Source organism: Carassius gibelio, chromosome A16 (genome assembly GCF_023724105.1).
Source record: "Carassius gibelio isolate Cgi1373 ecotype wild population from Czech Republic chromosome A16, carGib1.2-hapl.c, whole genome shotgun sequence".
Taxonomy (NCBI): Eukaryota; Metazoa; Chordata; class Actinopteri; order Cypriniformes; family Cyprinidae; genus Carassius; species Carassius gibelio.
In genome coordinates this window covers 8114604-8133690 of record NC_068386.1, presented here as the reverse complement: position 1 = coordinate 8133690, position 19087 = coordinate 8114604, and the positions used below count along the sequence as shown (strand labels likewise).

Sequence of the window (19087 nt, the reverse complement as noted above, 5' to 3'; positions counted from 1 at the left end):
CTCAATGAACACTTTAAAACGTCTCATGCCATTTTGCGGTTTCGTTCTAAATTTGTCTATAAAGTAAAGGAAAATTGTGCTTGTCAGATGAATTAACAGTCCTTCAAAACATTATTTTATAATTGAAAAATTAACCACAAATGGTTCCATTTCGTTTTATTTTTTTTTGTCTGAGTAACTGAAAACAGCTTCTCTGATTTTATACAATTGTACAATATCAGCAAAAAAGTAGAAAATTATCTTTAAAATACAACTTTAGTAAAGTACAGTACATTAAAATACTGACGTCTCCATTCTATTTTCCAAAAACACATTTTTAAACAACTAGTGTTTTACACTGGGTAACATGGTGAGCATTATAGTTTTTCTTTTACATTTACGTCTAACATTACTTTCTATTAAAAACATCCTAAAATTTCATCTGATTTATGTAGGTGGTTTAATGTAGGATCCTACTGAATATTAGCACACTTTTGTCATGGTGGCACGTTGTGTAGTAAACATCAATGCACTTGGGGATATGATTCGGCGCTTAGTGTCTCTGACATAATGCTGATGCTTTGTTCTTCTTGACTGAATTTCTGTTATGAATCACATTTTGTCAAATAGCATGCCGGTTTAGATCTTCTCAACATAGTTGCCAGGAAACATGCCTTCCTTTCCTCGAAGACGGCCTTGCCACCAACCTGAGGGATCTGGGCAGACAGCACAACCCTGGTTAATGCAGTATTCGCTTACCCAATATAATCTGTATAAAGTTCACTTTTAATATTATAAAAATAGATTACCTTCACATATGATTTCTATGATTTCATCTGTTTGAAAGCTGAGCTCATCTGTGTCCTGAGCATCATAAGCGTAGATTGCTCTGCACTGTGGGATGCGGGGTCTGGGTCTGGGTTTGGGTTTGGGTCCCCCTGAACCTGGAAGAGGCTTGTACTCTTTCGAACGTCTGCGGTGCATTCTGAAAGAAAACACAGAATATTTTCTTTGAAAGACTGAAATAAACTGAAATAATATTTGAAATTAAGATACAAACTAACATTGCTGGTAAAAACTGAAACTCAATTTCTATCATTATCTATTCTGTTTCTATAAATTAACTTTTTTGTTTTGTTTTAGTATCTCTAATAAAATTAATAATGATAGAGTATTTATTCCTTATATACATTATTTATGACATCGAAAACAAAATACTATAACCTGAATGACAGAATAATTTTGCCATTTCAAATATTGCCTTTCATGCAGTCTGTAATGTGGCTTCATGTGAATGTATATGATCTGTTGTAAAGCTGAAAGTGCATGATAAATTAAGTTATTGTCTCCCAAAAGAAGGAATCCACTCTAAACGAGTCATCAGTAATTCAAATCCCACTTCCGGGATGGCTACAGATCACGAGGGGAACATATTTGCATAATGCCCTCCTATGTTCTAAATTGGTCGTCCGTGAACAATTTAACCCGCCCTCAAACACTGTAGCTTTGTGTGGTTAACATCTCGTCGAGAAGACACTGTCGAGTAAATTCATTTTATTTTCACTTCCAAAAGATAAGGCTGCAAAGAATCAGTGGTTAAAATTCATTTGTTTTTCACCGTACCAAAGTAGTACAACCCAAATCTTTTTTTGTGTTCCCGTAATTTTACTGACGACTGCTTCTCTAATTCACAAATTTCTTGCTCTTGAAAAATGGCTCTGTATCCAGTTTATTTGGAGCAGCTGGCTCCACTGAATCGCTACCTGTTATTATGATAAATAACAGATGTTTGTATTTCTATCGAGTGTCCAAAATACGGAACTATGGCAATGGGCTTGCGGTAGACCAATCACAACAGAGTCATCTGACCAATCAGAGCAGAGTAGGCTCATGGAAAGGAGGGGTTCACAGAGACTGAATCTTAGAACTGCTTAAAAAAAAAATCATTTGAGAATCGTTGGAAAATTAGGTGATATTAAACAAATATTTTTATAAACAACAGCATTTTTTGACCTTTCATGCAGGTAAACCTAATGTAGGAGGCTTCCAAAACTATATTAGGAACCTTAAAAATTTTACAATTATTAACATACTGATCTGTGATCTAGTTTCAGTCAAACAGGTTTTTAGATTGTAACGTCTTCAGTCAGTATGGCTTGGAGGATATAATACATTTAATTGCATTTATCTGGGATTCTGTCATATAATCCATCATCTTACCCTGCCACGCCCTGATCGGGAACGTTCATGAAGCCCATATCAGTGTAGATCTGGTTCTCTTGTTGACTGCGGCGAGATCCCTGGAGTCTGGGAAGGGTAGGCTGATCCATACTGGACTGCTGACGGAGCAGAGATTTCCTCACTGCGGGCTGCCCTTGGGTTCCTCTTCCTCGACTATCAGACTTAGGAGGTTCTGAAATCACAGGCCATATGAACATTTTAAAACTATTTCTAAAACGGTTTAGTGGAAACTTTTGTGAAATATGTAAAATTGTGGTCTTACCACGTGAAGACTGGCCTACATTGCGATTTTGGTTCCCCATGTACCTGCTTTTTCGGTTGTCACGGCGAGTGGGTCCTACAGAAATTATAATTGTGACTTATTAAATATATATATATAGATAGATAAAATACACACACCCGACGCATACATTATCATTCAAATGTTTGACACTTAATAAATTATTTTAAATAATCAATGATGCATTACAATGATCAAAATAACAGCGTTTTTAAATAGACATTTTTTGTAACAATAAACTGCTCTTTTTACTTTCACTTTTGAGCTTTATATCCTGAAAAAAAATATATATTTTCACAAAAACATTAAGCAGCACAACTGTTTTCAACAATGATAATAATATGAATGTTTGAATGTATTATATAATAATAATAAGTACATTTCTTCCAAATGAGCATCTCAGAAAGATTTCTGCTGAAAATTCAGCATTTCATCACAGGAATAAATTCCATTTCAGAATATGTTTGAAAAAAAAAAAACTGTTATTTTAAATGGTATTAATATTAGGGCTGTCAAACAATGAATCGCGTCCAAAATAAAAGTTTATGTTTACATAATATGTGTGTGTGTATATTTATCATGTATTTACAAATACACACACATATGTGTATACATTTTTTATATGTATTTATTTTGGATGCGATTACTTACAATTAAGCGTTTGACAGCCCTTATTAATATATCACAATATTTTGGTTTTTGATCAAATACATGCAGCCTTGGTGAGCATAAGATCTCACCAGCCCAATCTTTTGAACTTATGTGTCTCCGTAATCTAAAAAAATTATTCAAAAGGGGTGTCAAGACCACTAAATAGCGATTATATAGCCCATAAAGGTATTACAAAAGTTTTACAAATTCAACTGTAAACAGACACACAATCTATAAGAGTATCATATTTGAGTAAAACACCGTATTCTAAGCATTTAAAATATTTTAACTAAAACTCTCAATTTCAATGGACTCACTTGCGTTCTTAGGCAGACCGGGTCCAATACTGACAGTCAGGGCCTTGCTGCTGGGCTTCACAACTGCTTCATCACCCTGACCCATCTGAAACTGGATCTGTCGAGAGCCAGCAGATGAAAATGGACCCCATCCTCCTTTCTTCACCTTAAATTCAAGCCTGATAGAGAAAAATGTTGAAATGACAAGACCAACGAATAATACTTTTTCTAAATAATATAGCACATGGTAAATTTTTCGGTGAGGGAAACATTGCTCACAGGTTGTTAAACTTAAGAGGCAGCTTTTTCCGTGTTTTTTCCTCGTAACGCTTGTACAGAAGACTGAGGAACTCTGTTTTAAAGACAGACTGCAGCACACTGTCATACTGATCCTCGTGCACTATGAAGAGGTCGTCCTGTAGTGTGCTGAGGAAAGAGAGGTACGATAACTGATCAGCCCATCATCTACATGCAGTTATGAAATTATGAAAACCTGCTTAAAGGCATCATTCACTCGCCCACAAGTTGTTCCAAACCTGTATGAGTTTCTTTCTTCTCTTGAGAACATAAAAAAAGTTATTGTTACAAATGACAGTATGGTAAAAAAGTATTATGGAACATTCTACAAAATATTTTCTTTTGTGTTCAGCAGAAGAAAGAAATTCATACAAGTTTGGAACAACTTGAGGGTGAACAAATGATGATACAATTTTCATTTTTGGCTTAACTATCCCTTTAATAACTTATTGGTTAGAAAACCCTTTATTTTAATTCTTATTTAAATGTATGATTTATTAATTAATTTGAAGCTTTAATGTAGGAAGAACTTCAAAGGCAGAGTACCTAAGAGAGACAGATTGGATCTTTTCCACCTCGATCTTTCTCTTCAAGACCTCCCGAATCTGGCCTTTCTCAGGACCCTGCTTCACCTTCTCACGTCCAATCAAATAGAGGAACTTAGGGGTGAGAATGAGGTCACGCTTGACAGTCTGTGGGTGTAGAAACAGCATGTGAGTGTGTGGCCATATGAAATATGTCAGATGAACTACATGTGCAGAATGAAACGTCTGCTGGTTCAGTAAACTAGCACAAAAATACTACTAAACAGTTGCTCAGGAAGTGAGCTATAAGTTTCCCACCTTAAATCTGCGGTCATATTTGACCACCACGTCAGCAAAATCAACCCTCTCCCTACGACCCACGAACTGCCGAATCTCTGGATGGTTGTCCATGCCAATATAGTCTCCCATGAAATTGCGGTTCAGACTGTTCTTTCGTCTCTCCTTCTTGTTCAGCAGAACGTCAGAGGCTGAAGTCATTACAGAATTTAAAAAAAAAGGGGATCCAGACACAATTTTAGCAGTATAAACCAAAAAAAGTGTTTTTAAATTATTTTTCCTGCATGTATAAAAGAGAGCAATCTGAATGAAGTCTTACCTTCCTCTCGCATTCGGACATACTTGCGCACAGCAATGTGTTTGCGCCAGGCTTGCTGGATTACCCGAGCATATCCGTTGTATTTTCTTTCCCTCATCTCCTCCAGCAGGAACAACTAAAGATTGACATAATCATACCTATTTTTCATACGCATCACTATTGCATATCAACAAAATATTTCAGAATATCAACAAAATGCTATCACAAAATGGCCAAAGCCACTTAGTTCACAAGACAACAGCCTGAACATAAGGTGTGTAACGACTGATGCACTACACTTATTCTATCCACTATGTTCTCAATTGTCTGGTATACAAATTTTACATGGTTATTTAGTCATCCAACATTGAAGTCAAATAGCCAAACGAAAAAAAGCAATTTAATTTGTCTATGACTAAAATAAACTGTCCCATCTCTAAGAAAATGAGTTACAGCTGCAAAAAAGGAAGACAAATAGGTCCCAAAATAGGTAATTTGATTTAAAAAAACCAACAACATCACATTAAATCACAACTGTAATATATCGGTTCACAGCACTACCTTCAAGTAAAAAAAAAAAGTACATACAGATTCTGGGGCCTTGATGAAGATCTTGGTCTTGCCCAGCTGGTACTGGTCTGAGTCCATATTGACAGATTTTAAAAGGTGCAGGACACCCTGTTTCTCATCTCCACGCCACTGAGGCCATGTTTCTCTGGTCAAGATGGCATATCTGAGCAAATATAAAAGAAAAGTTACTTATATTATGTCACATTTTATAAGTATTCTGCAATTTAGCAAATCAAGTTGTCCAGAAAGTCCATATATATATATATATAGTGTTTAGTATCTTGACAGGCATTGGGAATTGGTGATTGTACCTTTGCAGGAATTTCTTGAAGACACGTCGGAAGGCGTAGCCGGCCCTACGAACACGGATGTTCTCCCGCAGTCCCAGATATTCGACTTGGTGTTTGACGCGGCTTTCCTCCCAGTCGCGAGGCTTTTTGGTCTCGTTGGGCTTGATGCATCGAATATAGTGAGGGGTGCATTTCATTAAAGTCTGGACCAGATTATTTGCCTGTTTCTGTAAGAGGGGAAGGGAGAAAAAGACAGAAAAATTAACAATAGCATAACACAAATCTAAAAGCATAACATTACATTCACTGTAACTACACACAGCATCCACCACACTCGCCAGGCACTAAATTCAGGTTGGGCAGTAACTTTGTTAGGAACTGAAACATGATACATTGTTTAAATCAAATTGTAGGAATATTTCTGGTTAAGTGTGCATTTCTCTGTTCTGTAAATCAGTTATTTTACCTTAATCTTTGAACCTGCAGTGGTGGGACGGCCCCTCTTCTCAGCCTCCAGGTTCTCTGGGAACAAATCTTTGATGAAGGCGCTGTGGATATGACCAGAAAATAAGAGATCAATCATTTCAAACAACTCTGAAGCCCTAAAACCATTTATTCTTTACCAGCACATGGAAGGCATAATCATACAGCTGCCTGTAGTGAAGTAATACACCACAGAATATCTCACAAGAAAAAAACTATTTACCATCCTCCGTAAAAATGCTACACCATATTGATTTTATGATTTATTTATGTGATTTATTATTTCATTAAGGAGTTACAGCTGAACTGCAGATGTTGTGGATCGGTGCATGAGTGCATTAAGGGGCTTTTAAAAACCTTCGGCTAAAACAGCAGTAAAAATAGCCAAATAACCACTTACAACTCGCTGCTCTGCATGAGCTCGATGATGTCATTGAACAGCACATCCCTGTTTCTCTCACAGAAGCCGCTCACATCATATGACACCTGGAAATAAGGGCTCTTATTACTCTCACTAAGAAGTTAATCAATATCAGAGAGACTCTGCTTGCTGGAAGCAGACTAAAACATTCAGGGCAACTAAATTCAGAGGATTAATTTAAGTATAATACTCATGTTACCAACGCTGGGCACACTGAACTCTTAAAGAAGAATTAATACACCCTCATTTACAAAGTTTGTTTATCAGGTATTATGGCAGATCTGATTTTTAGCTCTGTTTAAAATTATATTTAAGTCCATTTTGTAAAATATCCTCCCAAAAAGTCATTACAAAAAAAATTCAAACCAAACAGTGTGTAGTGGAAGGAAAACACAGTTCTTCAACAGTAGGAGTCAGTGTTGCACCCACACTACTGCCAAGCATCCAGGTGCATTTTATAAAATGTGATTTTTTTTATAATTTATTGTTTATTTTATAAATATTTTAAGTGTCTCTTACCTTGCCTGCATAGTGGTGCACTATGAAACCTTTGTTCCAGCTGTTGAAGTGCTCATGAGTGCCAATTTGCGACTGGAGTTTTTGCAGCAGAGTCTGGTCTGCACCCTCTCCTTTTGCATGCATGGTGGCGCACACATCATCCAGGATGCTCATGATGCCAGGAGGATTCTGGGTAATTAAGGTGCCAATTAGATGCCATTAGATTAGAAACGGTGTCGTCATGCATTTGACAACCTTTTTGATGCAGAATGTCTACAAAGTGTAAACTCACCACTTTGGACTCGATTAAATCACAAACAACTTTGTTGTTAAAGTACTCAATAGGGGTCCATTTGATTCCTTCCTGTACGTACTCTTCCTGCAAATGTGATAGATAACGTCAGCAAACCCTTCCCTAGAGACGTCTGTGTGTGTATATGTTTATTAAAAATTATTCTCAGTTCTTTCTCATAAATGATTCATTATTCCCACCTGCTCTGCTTTTAGTGTGAGCTCAATAAAAATCTGCTGCAGTTTTTCATTCACAAAGTTAATGCAGAATTGCTCAAATCCATTTTTCTAGAGAGGTAAAGGCATGTGGTTACTTATAAAATTTATATGATGAGCAAAAAGAAGAGATGCATGTAGACAAAGATAAATTAACTCACCTGAAAGATTTCAAAACCATAGATGTCCAGAACGCCGATGTTTAACTCTTCGCGGTCTTTCTGCATTGCCTTGTTTATGGCCTTCAAATACAAGCACAAACTAATTCAATTGACTTTTCTTTTGATTTTTGAGACATATACTAACGTATAAAAGTTTAGGGTCAGTAAGAAGATTTTACACTCACCAAGGCTGCATTTATTTAATCGAAATACAGGAAATATAGTGAAATATCTTTAGTTAGTTCTGTATTGTAAAATGTAATTTATCCCTGTGATATAAAACTGATATTATTCTAATATGCTAACTGGTCACAATGAAAATGGCCACTGATAATATTATTTGTGCATTAAATTTTTTATTATTATCAATGTGGAAAACATTGATGTGCTGCTTAATATTTTTGTAGAAACTTTGATAATTGTATTTTTTTTGTCAGGATTCTTTGAGTAATAGGAAGTTCAAAATAACAGGATTTATTTAGAATAGAAGTCTTTTGTAACATTAGAAATGGCTTTATTGTCAATTTAACGCTTCCTTGAAAAATAGAACATACTGACCCAAAGCTTTTGAATGCTGCAATACACCATAGGGACACAAAAACATATTTTTAGACAATTCAAATTGTAAAAATTCTAATTGACTCACATCAACCAAGTAGTCAAAGAGTCTAGAATACAGGGCTTTGGACAGGGCGTCCCGGGTGAAGGAGGCCTGCTCCGTGTTCAAGGTGACAGAGATAGTCTCAGTTTTGCCACCCCACTTGCTGTCCATGATGCGACTGGTTAGTTTGCTCTTTAGACCGTCCTGATTGATTCCCAACAGGTATGATGGGAATGCCAGGACTGCAGCAGAGTGAGAAAGTGAATATGTAGCTAAGATAAATATCCATACACAAGCTCCTCAAAAGAATGGCTTGTTCTGAATCGGATCTACACACTGGTAAATTAATAAAAATGTAAGCATAAACTCACAGTCTTCACTCTCCACCACAGCATAGTTGCCCTCCTCTCTAAAAGCGATGTTGCCGAGATGGAGGATTCCTGCCACAATCTGCAGCACGGTGTCCTGTGCTTCCAAAGACAGGCCGACCACAGACATGGCAGCCTAAAAATGCAATATTTATAATTTTATTTTCATTCTGAGAGTGTTTATACTGAATGGCAGGAACACGGCCATAAGGTTTCTATTAGGGGGTTCAATGCTTCACACCCACCATTGTGTCTTTAAACTCCTTTTTGTCATTAACATCCTCCACGGTGTAGGTGTCGGACTGGTTTAAGTACAAGTAGTAATCAGGGGTTGTGACGCCTAAATTCTCTCTCTGCTCCTTGGTGGCTCCTTGCAAGAGCTGATACAGAAAAACAGTGGTATCAACAACATACAGGACTTTTATCCTAATTCAATAATCCTCCATACTGACCTGATTTAGCAAACTACTAATATGACACAATGCAATCCACAATTGGTCTTAACTGGATTAAATCCCACTGCCGTAACATGACACACAACTATTTGCCAGCTTACACAACACATCGCACCCTGTTTCCATGAGTTTACAGCTTTACCTGGTAATATATATGGAAACTCCTTTCCCCATGGTTCTGAGACACTACTCTGGATTTTTCCAAAAGGAAGTTGGAGATCTTTCCACCATCAGGTTCTCCCCCTCGGCTGAACTGAATTTCAAAGTATTTTCCCTGAGGTATGAAATAAACATATTACGGTATGCAGGGAACTTAAAAGCTTGTGCATTGACATTATCACATGTGCATGTGTTGGCATACTGCTGCAGAAAAGAAAGCCTAATGAACTACAACTTCACAGCCAACACACACACACACACAAACTGCACTCCTACAATCAAATCCAACAAGCCATAACATGCTAAGAACCAGCATGCTCCAGATGACATTCTTAGAACTGGATAGCACACTGATTCTAGAGATTAAACAGCAGAGAGACTTACGTTCCTTTTAATAATACTAATAATAAAAATTTCACTAATAATTAAAATTTCAATATTATCTTATCAGTTACAAGATATATCTGTAAGTTACAAATTTCATTAAAAAATAATGTGTGTACAATCATTATTTCTGACTCTAAATAATGGGATACAATTATTAGACATAAAATAATAATAAAAGGATTTCTAAAATACTTTTCTTTTAAGACAAATCATTGCAGCAAGACTTACAAAGCGACTGGAGTTGTTGTTGCGGACAGTTTTTGCATTCCCAAAAGCCTCCAGGAGGGGGTTAGACTGGAGAATGATGTCTTTGACATGCTAAAAGAGGAAAGAGGAAACAACAGTACATCACAGACGATTCAAGTATGTCCAGTAAGATATGTACGCTAAACTTACACTAAACACTTTATTTTGTTAAACTATATATATATATATATATATATATATATATATATATATATATATATATATAAACGTTTAAATCATTAAATGTCTTTAGTTACTGATGGCAATGAATTGTTCAGTGTCACAGAGGAACAAAGAGATCATCGTCAGATATTTGTCTAGGTGATTTCAAAGGCACCACATCTCACAAACAATGAGAACAGAATATGGGCAATATTAACAAAAGACACAACCACACCCATGAATCCACATGAATTTTGAGTTGAGCTCAATCGGGCTCTCATTAAGCAAGGCCTTCCAACAAAGTATTCCCAAACCTGTCTGACCTAAAATATTTACTTGAAGAACCCCCTAAAATTTTAAGTGAATATTTCAGCAACAAATTTGCATGTTCGCGGTTTTCCGATGTTTGCTTAATAGTCACATAACATCCAAACAGACCAACAAATAAAATTTTGCATCTTTTTTTAGTAATTAATTTGATTGTTTTTATTTTATATTACATTTTTATTTATTATTACATTTATTCTTTATACATTTTTATTACGTTGTTATATTTTATTATATAATATTCTATTTATTTATTTTATTATATTTAATTATTAATCAATTAATATATTTAAATTAATTACTGGCTTTTTTATCAAACCCTCCTTCATGAACCCCCAGGCATTTGCAAACCCCCCGTTTAGGAAACCCTGATCTAGCAGATGATCACCTCACCTGAACTTTAGTTCCACCTCCTGAGACTTTGGAGATGTAGCTCATAATGTACTTGGCTGCCACGGTCTTCCCCGCTCCACTCTCTCCGCTATAATACAAACACATTCAGATCACATATAATGCAAAGCTTTGATGCGGTACAAATACTTTAAAGGTGTCTCAGTGTGCGGGCGCCAGATCCTTGATCCCTGACCTGATAATGACACACTGGTTCTCTGAGTCAATCATCATGTTGCGGTACATATTGTCGGCCAGAGCGTAGATGTGGGGGGGGTTCTCATACTGCGCCTGTGAAAGACAGAATACACACACACCGCGGGGTCTAATACAACTGTCCTGGAAAATTAAACGTCACATTTGCATGAAATCGCATCTTGATTTGCATATGCACTTTCTATGATTCGGCCATCCAGGGGAAGATGTTAACAAATACAGATCCGTAGGCAGTCTTTGGAAGCACATCAGCAAGACTGGACTTGCTCTGCTCCATCTGTCCATGACTTAAATGACTTATCCTGTTGGAATGATTATTCATCTGAACTTTAACTCCATTTATTAGTATCCATGTATTTAGGGCATCACACAGTAAAGCATTATGTACTGGACACTAACAGGAAATGTATATTGTACTTACAGCTCCCTGATACAGTTCAATCTCACGGTCTGTGAAATACGGCAGCTGTTTAAAAGGGTTCACTGAGATCAGCACGGCACCAATGTATGTCTGAAGAGATGTGGTTATGGCAAAAACAAATGCTGGTAGGTGGACAAAAAGAGATTTTTTTTTGCTCTTAAACATGTTAATGACATTTGGAGAGCAGGTAAAAGGGGGACCATTCTCTAAATCAGATATTGGCACACATGTTTGACTGTAATAGTAGATTCAAAATAAATGTTTTTCTTTTTGACTATATTTAAAAAAAGTTCTCTTTCTGGTGCAATTCAAATCAGCGCATCCCAACTATATGTAATATGATATAATCTCTTATGCTCAAAATTGTATAAATATAAAATATAAAAATTTTATAAAATTGTATAATATAAAAAAAATAAAACCAAAACAGTAATATGGTGAAATATATTGTACAATGCAACTGCTTTCGTTTTGAATACATATTTTTAAATGTGTTTTATTCCTATGACGGCAGTCTTCAGTTTCTCACGATCCTTCAAAATCCTTCTATGATGATGATTAGTTTATCAAGAAACACTTCAAATTATTATCGAAGTTGAAAGTGGTGCGGCTTAATGTTTCTGTGGAAACAAAATATTCTTAAAAAGTAAAAACTAAATATATTTGAAATACATATCTCTCGTAACACTACGTCTTTACGGTTTCTTTTGATCACTTTAATGCATCATTTCTGAAAAAAAGCATTCATTCCTTTAAAAAAAAGATTTACCGACCCCGAACATTTATACCATAGTGTATATTTAAGTATGCCAGACCAAATAACTGAACACTTATTGTTCATTACAGACATAAGGATACGAAAATGAAGTCATCCATGTATCGTTTCTTGAGGTTATCTGTGATGGCATCTTCACTGATCTTGGGGAGGAGGACCATGTCATCCACACCACTGACCTTCACATTCTGGGTCTGCCAGTGATATTTCTCTTTGCTTCCCTTTTATGAGAGAGAAAAATGATTTATTTAAACATATCTCTATGGTCACCTGTGCTGACACACTATTTGGGTTAAATAAAGATATTTATTCTTTATACAGTTGGCAGCACTGTGTTAGACAAGAGGGCTAGTGTTCAGCAGAATTAATAAGTAACAAGCTGATTAAAGGGTTAATAAGTGTAAGAATATACGCATTAACGAAACGAAAAGAGCCAGCAACTGCGCACAGAGGAGGGAATGACATTTATAAAATACTTTATGAGCACTTTCAATAGATTTGTGAAGCGTTAAAACCTCTGACACTTTGTCAGGACTGGACTATGACAGGAACAAAACTACTCATGTAGTTATACCTTAAAGTTGCACAGCTTTACAAGCATTTCAGTGCAGGTGTACAACAAAACAAAGAAATGTGAGCCATATTTCTCACCCTCAAGCCATAAACAAATGGTTAGTCGGGTGATTAAAAATCAAGTATGACCAATTAAATCTTTGATTATTACAATAAGAGTATTTACTCCTTGCATAAGTCCTTATAACAATATTTCTGAGGAACACATTTCCATTATCCTCTCATGAATTCTAGGAAATTCCAGTTATTTTGCTTTACGTTTTCTTCAGATTTCTTCTTTATATAATGTCCCAAAACCGAGTTTGATGGGAGTGTTTGACAAGCAAAACACCGTCCACCTAAATATCTACAATATTATTTTTTTTTAGAAGTTATTGCTGTTTTTTTTAAGAACAATACTAATGTGCGATTTACTTTGCTAGACAGATAAAAAATGTCTAAAATTCTAATAATTCTTCTGATAAATTCATTTGTTTAGTCGACAGTGCAAACTTAACTTCTATGTTAGACGGGTCTATAGAACAATACTAGCGTTGAAAGCAGGATTTACCGTCAGCTGCAACTCTTAATTTTTTAACTCAACTTAAAATGTAATTTTAATAGGTTATTTCAGGTTTTAAAAGCACTTACCATGATGGATTAAAAGCACTTCCTGTATCACACCCTTGATAATTTTCAGTCCTGCGTGGACTCTTCGAGGAAATCTTGCAAGTTTCAGGTGAAACTGCAGGATTTATCTAGTCGTCCATTTGATATTCCACCTATAAACTCCTAAACGATTTTTTAATTGTATCCAAAAGCGTAAACGAGCCTGGATATAGAGTTGCATGTATCGAGAATACTCATGGAACGTTTAAATAATGGTTGTACGGGTGTTGTCCATGCATCGGCAAGTGTAGGCAGGTAGTCTACTGGAGTTTTTCCTTCTTTCTGTTGCGGAAGGAAACGTAGATACTTGCACATAACGGCGCCACCCCACGATCCTGAACAGATTTACCTGTTCCACAGGTAATCACAGCACAATACAAACGCAGGAAAATGAGCCTCTGGGCCTCGGCTGGAGAAAGTGTGGTGAAACCATTTTAGTGCCTCACAACAATTTTAAATTATTTATAAACGTACAAAAATAAAATAAATAATATTTAGAAAATTTCTAAACACTACTATGGTGCAAATTATTTGTCTTAATTTTTTTCAAACCATCTAGTACAATAAAAAATATATTTTGTACAATAGTAAAAGAGTAATAAGTATAGCATTTTGAAAATTTTACTAAAAACTATTTATCAATAATTACATTTTTATGTGTCCACGCACACATACACTACACTAGAAATTATACAGGTATGTAGGATTGTGATATTCACAAAAAATTAAATAAAAATAAAGAAAAATATCAATTACAGGGTCTTAAATTTTTTTTTGTAAAAATATACAGATTGTGGAACGGGAACATTTAATTTATTATACAAAGCAACATTCACAAGGAAGGTTATTCACATGATCGTAAAAGCTGGTCCGTTTTACAAGTAAAAAAAAAAAGAAGTTTGATGCTGAAACAATAGAAGTATAAAAGAGAAAAGATAAGCTTGTTGAAAACATACACAACGTCTAAACTGCCCTCGCTCAGGCAAAAAATGGAAAGAAATTGTGGCTCCCGCTAAGAGAATCTATTAAAACTGTTAAGACAAGAACTGATATCACAGGGAAATAAGACGAGGCTCAACACATGCCCAATTTCTACGAAAACAAAGAAAAATAATAATAAAAAACTAGACATTTTAGGCAGGGAATTGTATACCTGTACATTGTGTAGGAAATAAAAACAAAGAAAGACTGTGTTGATTTAATGTGCTGATTTCGCTCACTTTTTCATAGCCCTTTCCGTTTCTCCTGTGCAACAGATTCTGAACACCTCCTCTCGATAAAAAAAAAAAAAAAAACTCCAGTGCTCACAGTCACACATTTATACATGGCTGCACACCTCAGATTGAGATAAGCTGTAAAAATGCACATTATAAATTCAGGAAAGCAGTACAAACTAGCACAAATAGGATTATAACGTGCTAAACAAAATGACAAAATGAAATGAAATCCACAGAGAACGTTAAGAGTGTATTTCCGTAAGTGTCATTATATGAAATATCTCTAAAAGGGCAATAAATAGTGTTCATATCTCTCGGTCCACCATATTTCAGTCCAGACCTTTGGAAACTCAAAATAGTTTCTTTATACGTTTATTCTGACCTAGAAAACAGACCAGGTTATTTGAATTAAGTCCTAATTATTTTATGTCACCTTTTACATGTATTGGAAGATTAAACCTCTCATTTGATTAGTGGAGTCACTGATCTGTGTCTTTGGTGTTTTGACGTTTAACACATCCATATTGAATTAAAAAGCTTCATTAACCCAATCACGGTTTACCAGGTCAAATGAGAACACTTTAAGCAAACGTTTCATGGCTTAACGGTCTCTTACTTGTGCGGCACTGAGCTGAAGATCTCTTAAACAGTTCATGTAACACTGACTTCACAGATCTGAACAATACAGCAATGCTTACCATCCGATTCCCTCATTTCACAATGCAATGTACAGGCTTTGATACAGCATCTCCTGTTTTCACCCTACTGTATGAGTGTGTGTTGAAATTCTGATATCATTACTGGTTAAGAAACAAAAAACTCTGATGATGATAATATGGGGTGTTGAAGTCAGTCACACAGGTGGGTCATAGAGCAGCGTAGTGTTTAAATGAGGCACTGGAAAGCTGGATAAAACTCAACTCTGGGTATCCAGAGTACTGCGAGATGTCGTGACAAAAAAGGGAGGGTTTAAACAAAAGGAAAGGATGTTGTAAAAAGACGACAAACAGTTACTTCACAGCTCAAGACCTCTTCAGTCAGGGTGTAAAAAAAAAAAAAAAAATCCATATTTTATCAGTCTGAAGGTAGGTTTTGGGAAGCGGGCATTAGGAGTGGTTTTTAAAGCGGTGCAGTGTTTTTTTTTTTTTTTAGTTTTAGCGCTCTAGTCAGTGTGCTCCCTGGCCACCTCTCACATGATGCCGTTGGTGAGATACTGAAAGCCGTCGTACAGCTTGGTAGTGATGGAACGCATGGAGCCGTCCACCATCTGCTCCACCAACACCTGCAGCTGCTCCTCCGTCAGGTTCATGTGGAAACGCTCCTTCAGGTTACGGATGGTGCTGGAGCCGTGGAAGCAGGGAAGCTGAGAACCTGCAGAACATATAAAAACTGGAATGATAAAGTGTCCTCAGATGAATATAGAAAGACATAGATGCTCCACCCCCTGAAGTTTCAGACAAACAATACCTTGGTGCATGATTTCTACAATCTGGATGACCTTCTCCATGTGCTTGCGTGCAGCGATTAGGCCTTGGAGCATAAGCATCTTATAATAATTGAACATGTCTCCATCCAGACCTCCCATTACCTATGAGATGCACAGATTAGAAAATTCTGTCCGATACTGAGAAGCAGATCATTATTTTTACATCCTTCTCTTCATCCAATATAAAGTTTTACTTACATCAACAAATTCACTGGTTAATTTAAAGGCAGATGTCTCGAAGCCCAGGTTACGTGGAGAGCTGGAAAGGATGAAGCCGAAGTCGATGTGAATGATGTGGCCCTCAGAGTCTAGCAGGATATTTCCATTGTGCCTGAAAAACAAGAGAAAATGGTGATTAGAAATAATAAAAATTATTTTCTTCGTATATGATTCAAGCATGGTCTCACTCACCTGTCCTTGACCTGCAGCAGATAGCAAATGAGACAGTAGCCAGCGCAGCTCTGAACAAAGTTGCGCTGAGCGGTAAGGAACTCCTCTGTATTGAAGTTCCCATGCTCTTGCCGGAAGTAGTCGAGCAATGAAAGCTGACTCTGTTTCTTCACCTGGTGAATGGACACAGCATTGACCACCGGCTCAATCATACCACTGTCTGAGGAGATGACCAGGATCTTGTACGGCTTGATCCACAAGGGAACCCGTTCTTGTTCCCAGATAATCTGGAAGACCACAGATGGTGAGAAGATCCAGTATAGCAACATATTATGCCTGAGGAGGCCTTGCTTCAAACAACACATTTTGAACTACTGTTCAAAAGTTAGGGGTCAGTAAAATAAAAAGTTATTAACTATTTTTTATTAATGATTCATTGATCAAAGGTGACAGTAAAGACTTTTTAATTTATTACGTTTTCTATTCCAAATAAATGCTGTCATTTTCAACTTTCTAATCATCTTAGGATCCTTAAAAGAACAAATCAGTTATGTAGTTTCTTTATACATTTATTTTGACCTAGAAAACAGCTGTATATTTAGCCACAGAACTGTTATCAACATTGATAATAATAAGAAATGTTTCTTGCGTACCAAATCGGCAATTAATGTAGCCTCTTTGAGCATAGGAACTTAATTCCAAAACATTTAAAAAATCCTACCAACCCTAAACTTCTCAACGGTAATGTACAATAATATTTTAAAAATTGGCCTATATCCAATATGGTACCAATATATTATGCATCCCAAGATTTAGCCCCATTTTGAAAGACAAAATATAAAGAGTGTAACCTGTAGCTGTTTCAGCACTTGATAGGCGAGAAGCTCCTGTCTCAGGTCATCGCCACATTTCACAATAACAGACAGAAGACGCCAGTAGGGCAGGTGGCCATAGGGGGAGCCCTCCCTTATCCGTCTACTCAACAACACAGGAATGACTGAATCAGACTAAACAAATGATTGAAAATACCAACCATGGTGAAGACAGTCATACACATACCTGACTTTCTCCTCCCATGGTTCCTTTAAGGCTACGGCTGAGGGATCCTCTGGGTCCCTCTTAAATGTGGTGGGGGTGTGGGCGAGTTGCTCGGACAGGCGTCGTCTGAAATAACAAAAACATTCCAGTTAAATTAGTATTCTCTTTCTTACAGTTTGCAATTATTAAATGCATTGTCTCCAAGTCTACCTGATATCTCCAGCTGCAATAAAAATAGGTTCCTTGCTCTCCTGACTGGTGATGCTATCTACTGAGAACTGGGAAATGTTGTCACAACTGTTGGTGTGGATCTCTGGAAACTTGAGAAAAAAAAAAAAAAACAATGGTCAGCTCTCTTACAATAGCAAATCTGTAGATGTTGCCCTTATAGACGCTCTGTCCGAGTACCTCCACTTGAAGCTCTCCGATGTCATCCACAGACCATGCCTCGTCATCGTTGTCATAATTGGGAACTGTGGAGAAGCTGCTGGCACGCTGGTCGGGCGTGATGCCACAATCGGGAAGATTCTCTACGGATCGCGTGCTGCGAATTCGTGTTTCCGGGATTCTCACTGGAACACTCGACGTCTCAAAGTTCTCACATTCCAGAACTTCTACGTAGATTAAGTAAGGTGCCTGGAAAAGCACAAAAAGGTAGTTTTTTTCGTTTTTTCATATTCTTTATAAATTAAAAAAGCCAGTTTAACAATGTTTAGAAATGAAATAAGGAAAGAAAGAGTCTTTCAAACCCCATTAGAAGAAACTAATGGATTCTTATCTCAGCACAACCTTACCTTATCCTTCGAGTTGAGCACGACGGCCTGTGTGTGGGGCACACGCACCACGTGGTGGTCAAAAGCAGCCGTGGACAGCCAGACCCGGGCAGGCAGCTTGTGGTTGAGTAGGGACAGCTCTGAGATGAGCCTCTGGGTCTTCTGTTCTTTAGTGGGCAGAGTGGCCAGTCTCTTCCCGATCCCCATTAGAGACTTAATGAACTCCCTCTGAGGGGTCAGTCGCACAGGCTGAGAGCAGAATGAAGATTGAGAGAGGAAATGAAGATGATGGGGAAAAAAGGGAAAAAAAAAGAAGTCATTTTAACACAAACTGACGTCTATGCAAACCAATTTAGGCATTTGCAGAGGAATTGTTTAACAAAAAAGGTTGCATGATAAACAAAATCTAAAAAATGATTGATAAAAGTACCACTGATTTAAAATGGTACGATACGATATGCAAATGTTGTTACCTGAAAACAATGTGCTGATATTCAGCACAGTTCAGATATTCAGGCAGTGTGATGACGCATAAAGAGCAATGTGTCATTTTTTCCAATGTTAAAACACATATCCCAGCTAAAAGGCAATTACGAATATATTATATTATATATATATAATTGTTTTTTGCATGTTTAATCTATCACTGTCTTATTTAATAT

The 19087-nt window shown here is 36.7% G+C and overlaps 2 protein-coding genes across 4 annotated transcripts in view; both read right to left on the bottom strand.

The window, feature by feature from the left end:
• Positions 1-125: 125 nt before the first annotated feature.
• LOC128030476 (unconventional myosin-Ie) lies at positions 126-13812 on the bottom strand. Its single transcript, XM_052618147.1, has 27 exons — positions 13504-13812; positions 12384-12521; positions 11526-11615; positions 11085-11179; positions 10892-10979; positions 9992-10081; positions 9360-9491; positions 9008-9142; positions 8766-8898; positions 8440-8636; positions 7794-7874; positions 7618-7704; positions 7418-7504; positions 7147-7314; positions 6607-6692; positions 6190-6271; positions 5745-5950; positions 5452-5596; positions 4885-4999; positions 4587-4756; positions 4291-4436; positions 3727-3873; positions 3469-3626; positions 2483-2557; positions 2200-2392; positions 789-964; positions 126-695 (listed from the first exon to the last, which is right to left on the bottom strand). Exons 1-27 carry the CDS (start codon positions 13504-13506, stop codon positions 619-621), a joined length of 3300 nt encoding a protein of 1099 aa, XP_052474107.1. The 5' UTR covers positions 13507-13812; the 3' UTR covers positions 126-618.
• A 500-nt stretch (positions 13813-14312) lies between these two features.
• Positions 14313-19087, bottom strand: part of LOC128030477 (phosphatidylinositol 4-kinase beta-like) — an 18694-nt gene continuing 13919 nt past the window's right edge. For all 3 annotated transcript variants that reach the window (XM_052618149.1, XM_052618148.1, XM_052618150.1), the window contains 9 exons: positions 18447-18674; positions 18061-18288; positions 17863-17972; positions 17674-17778; positions 17466-17589; positions 16636-16901; positions 16423-16555; positions 16206-16326; positions 14313-16109 (listed from right to left, as the gene is read on the bottom strand). In XM_052618149.1, the coding sequence (XP_052474109.1) occupies positions 15928-16109; positions 16206-16326; positions 16423-16555; positions 16636-16901; positions 17466-17589; positions 17674-17778; positions 17863-17972; positions 18061-18288; positions 18447-18674 (1497 nt within the window). In that variant the 3' untranslated portion in view covers positions 14313-15927. The remainder of the gene's footprint in view (positions 16110-16205; positions 16327-16422; positions 16556-16635; positions 16902-17465; positions 17590-17673; positions 17779-17862; positions 17973-18060; positions 18289-18446; positions 18675-19087) is intronic.

Coding starts and splice junctions, on each gene's coding strand:
- LOC128030476 (XM_052618147.1), bottom strand. Junction 7,875..8,439: donor TCTTTGACTACTTGGTTGAT/GTGAGTCAATTA, acceptor TTGTATTTGAAG/GCCATAAACAAGGCAATGCA. Junction 4,437..4,586: donor AATATGACCGCAGATTTAAG/GTGGGAAACTTA, acceptor CTACACCCACAG/ACTGTCAAGCGTGACCTCAT.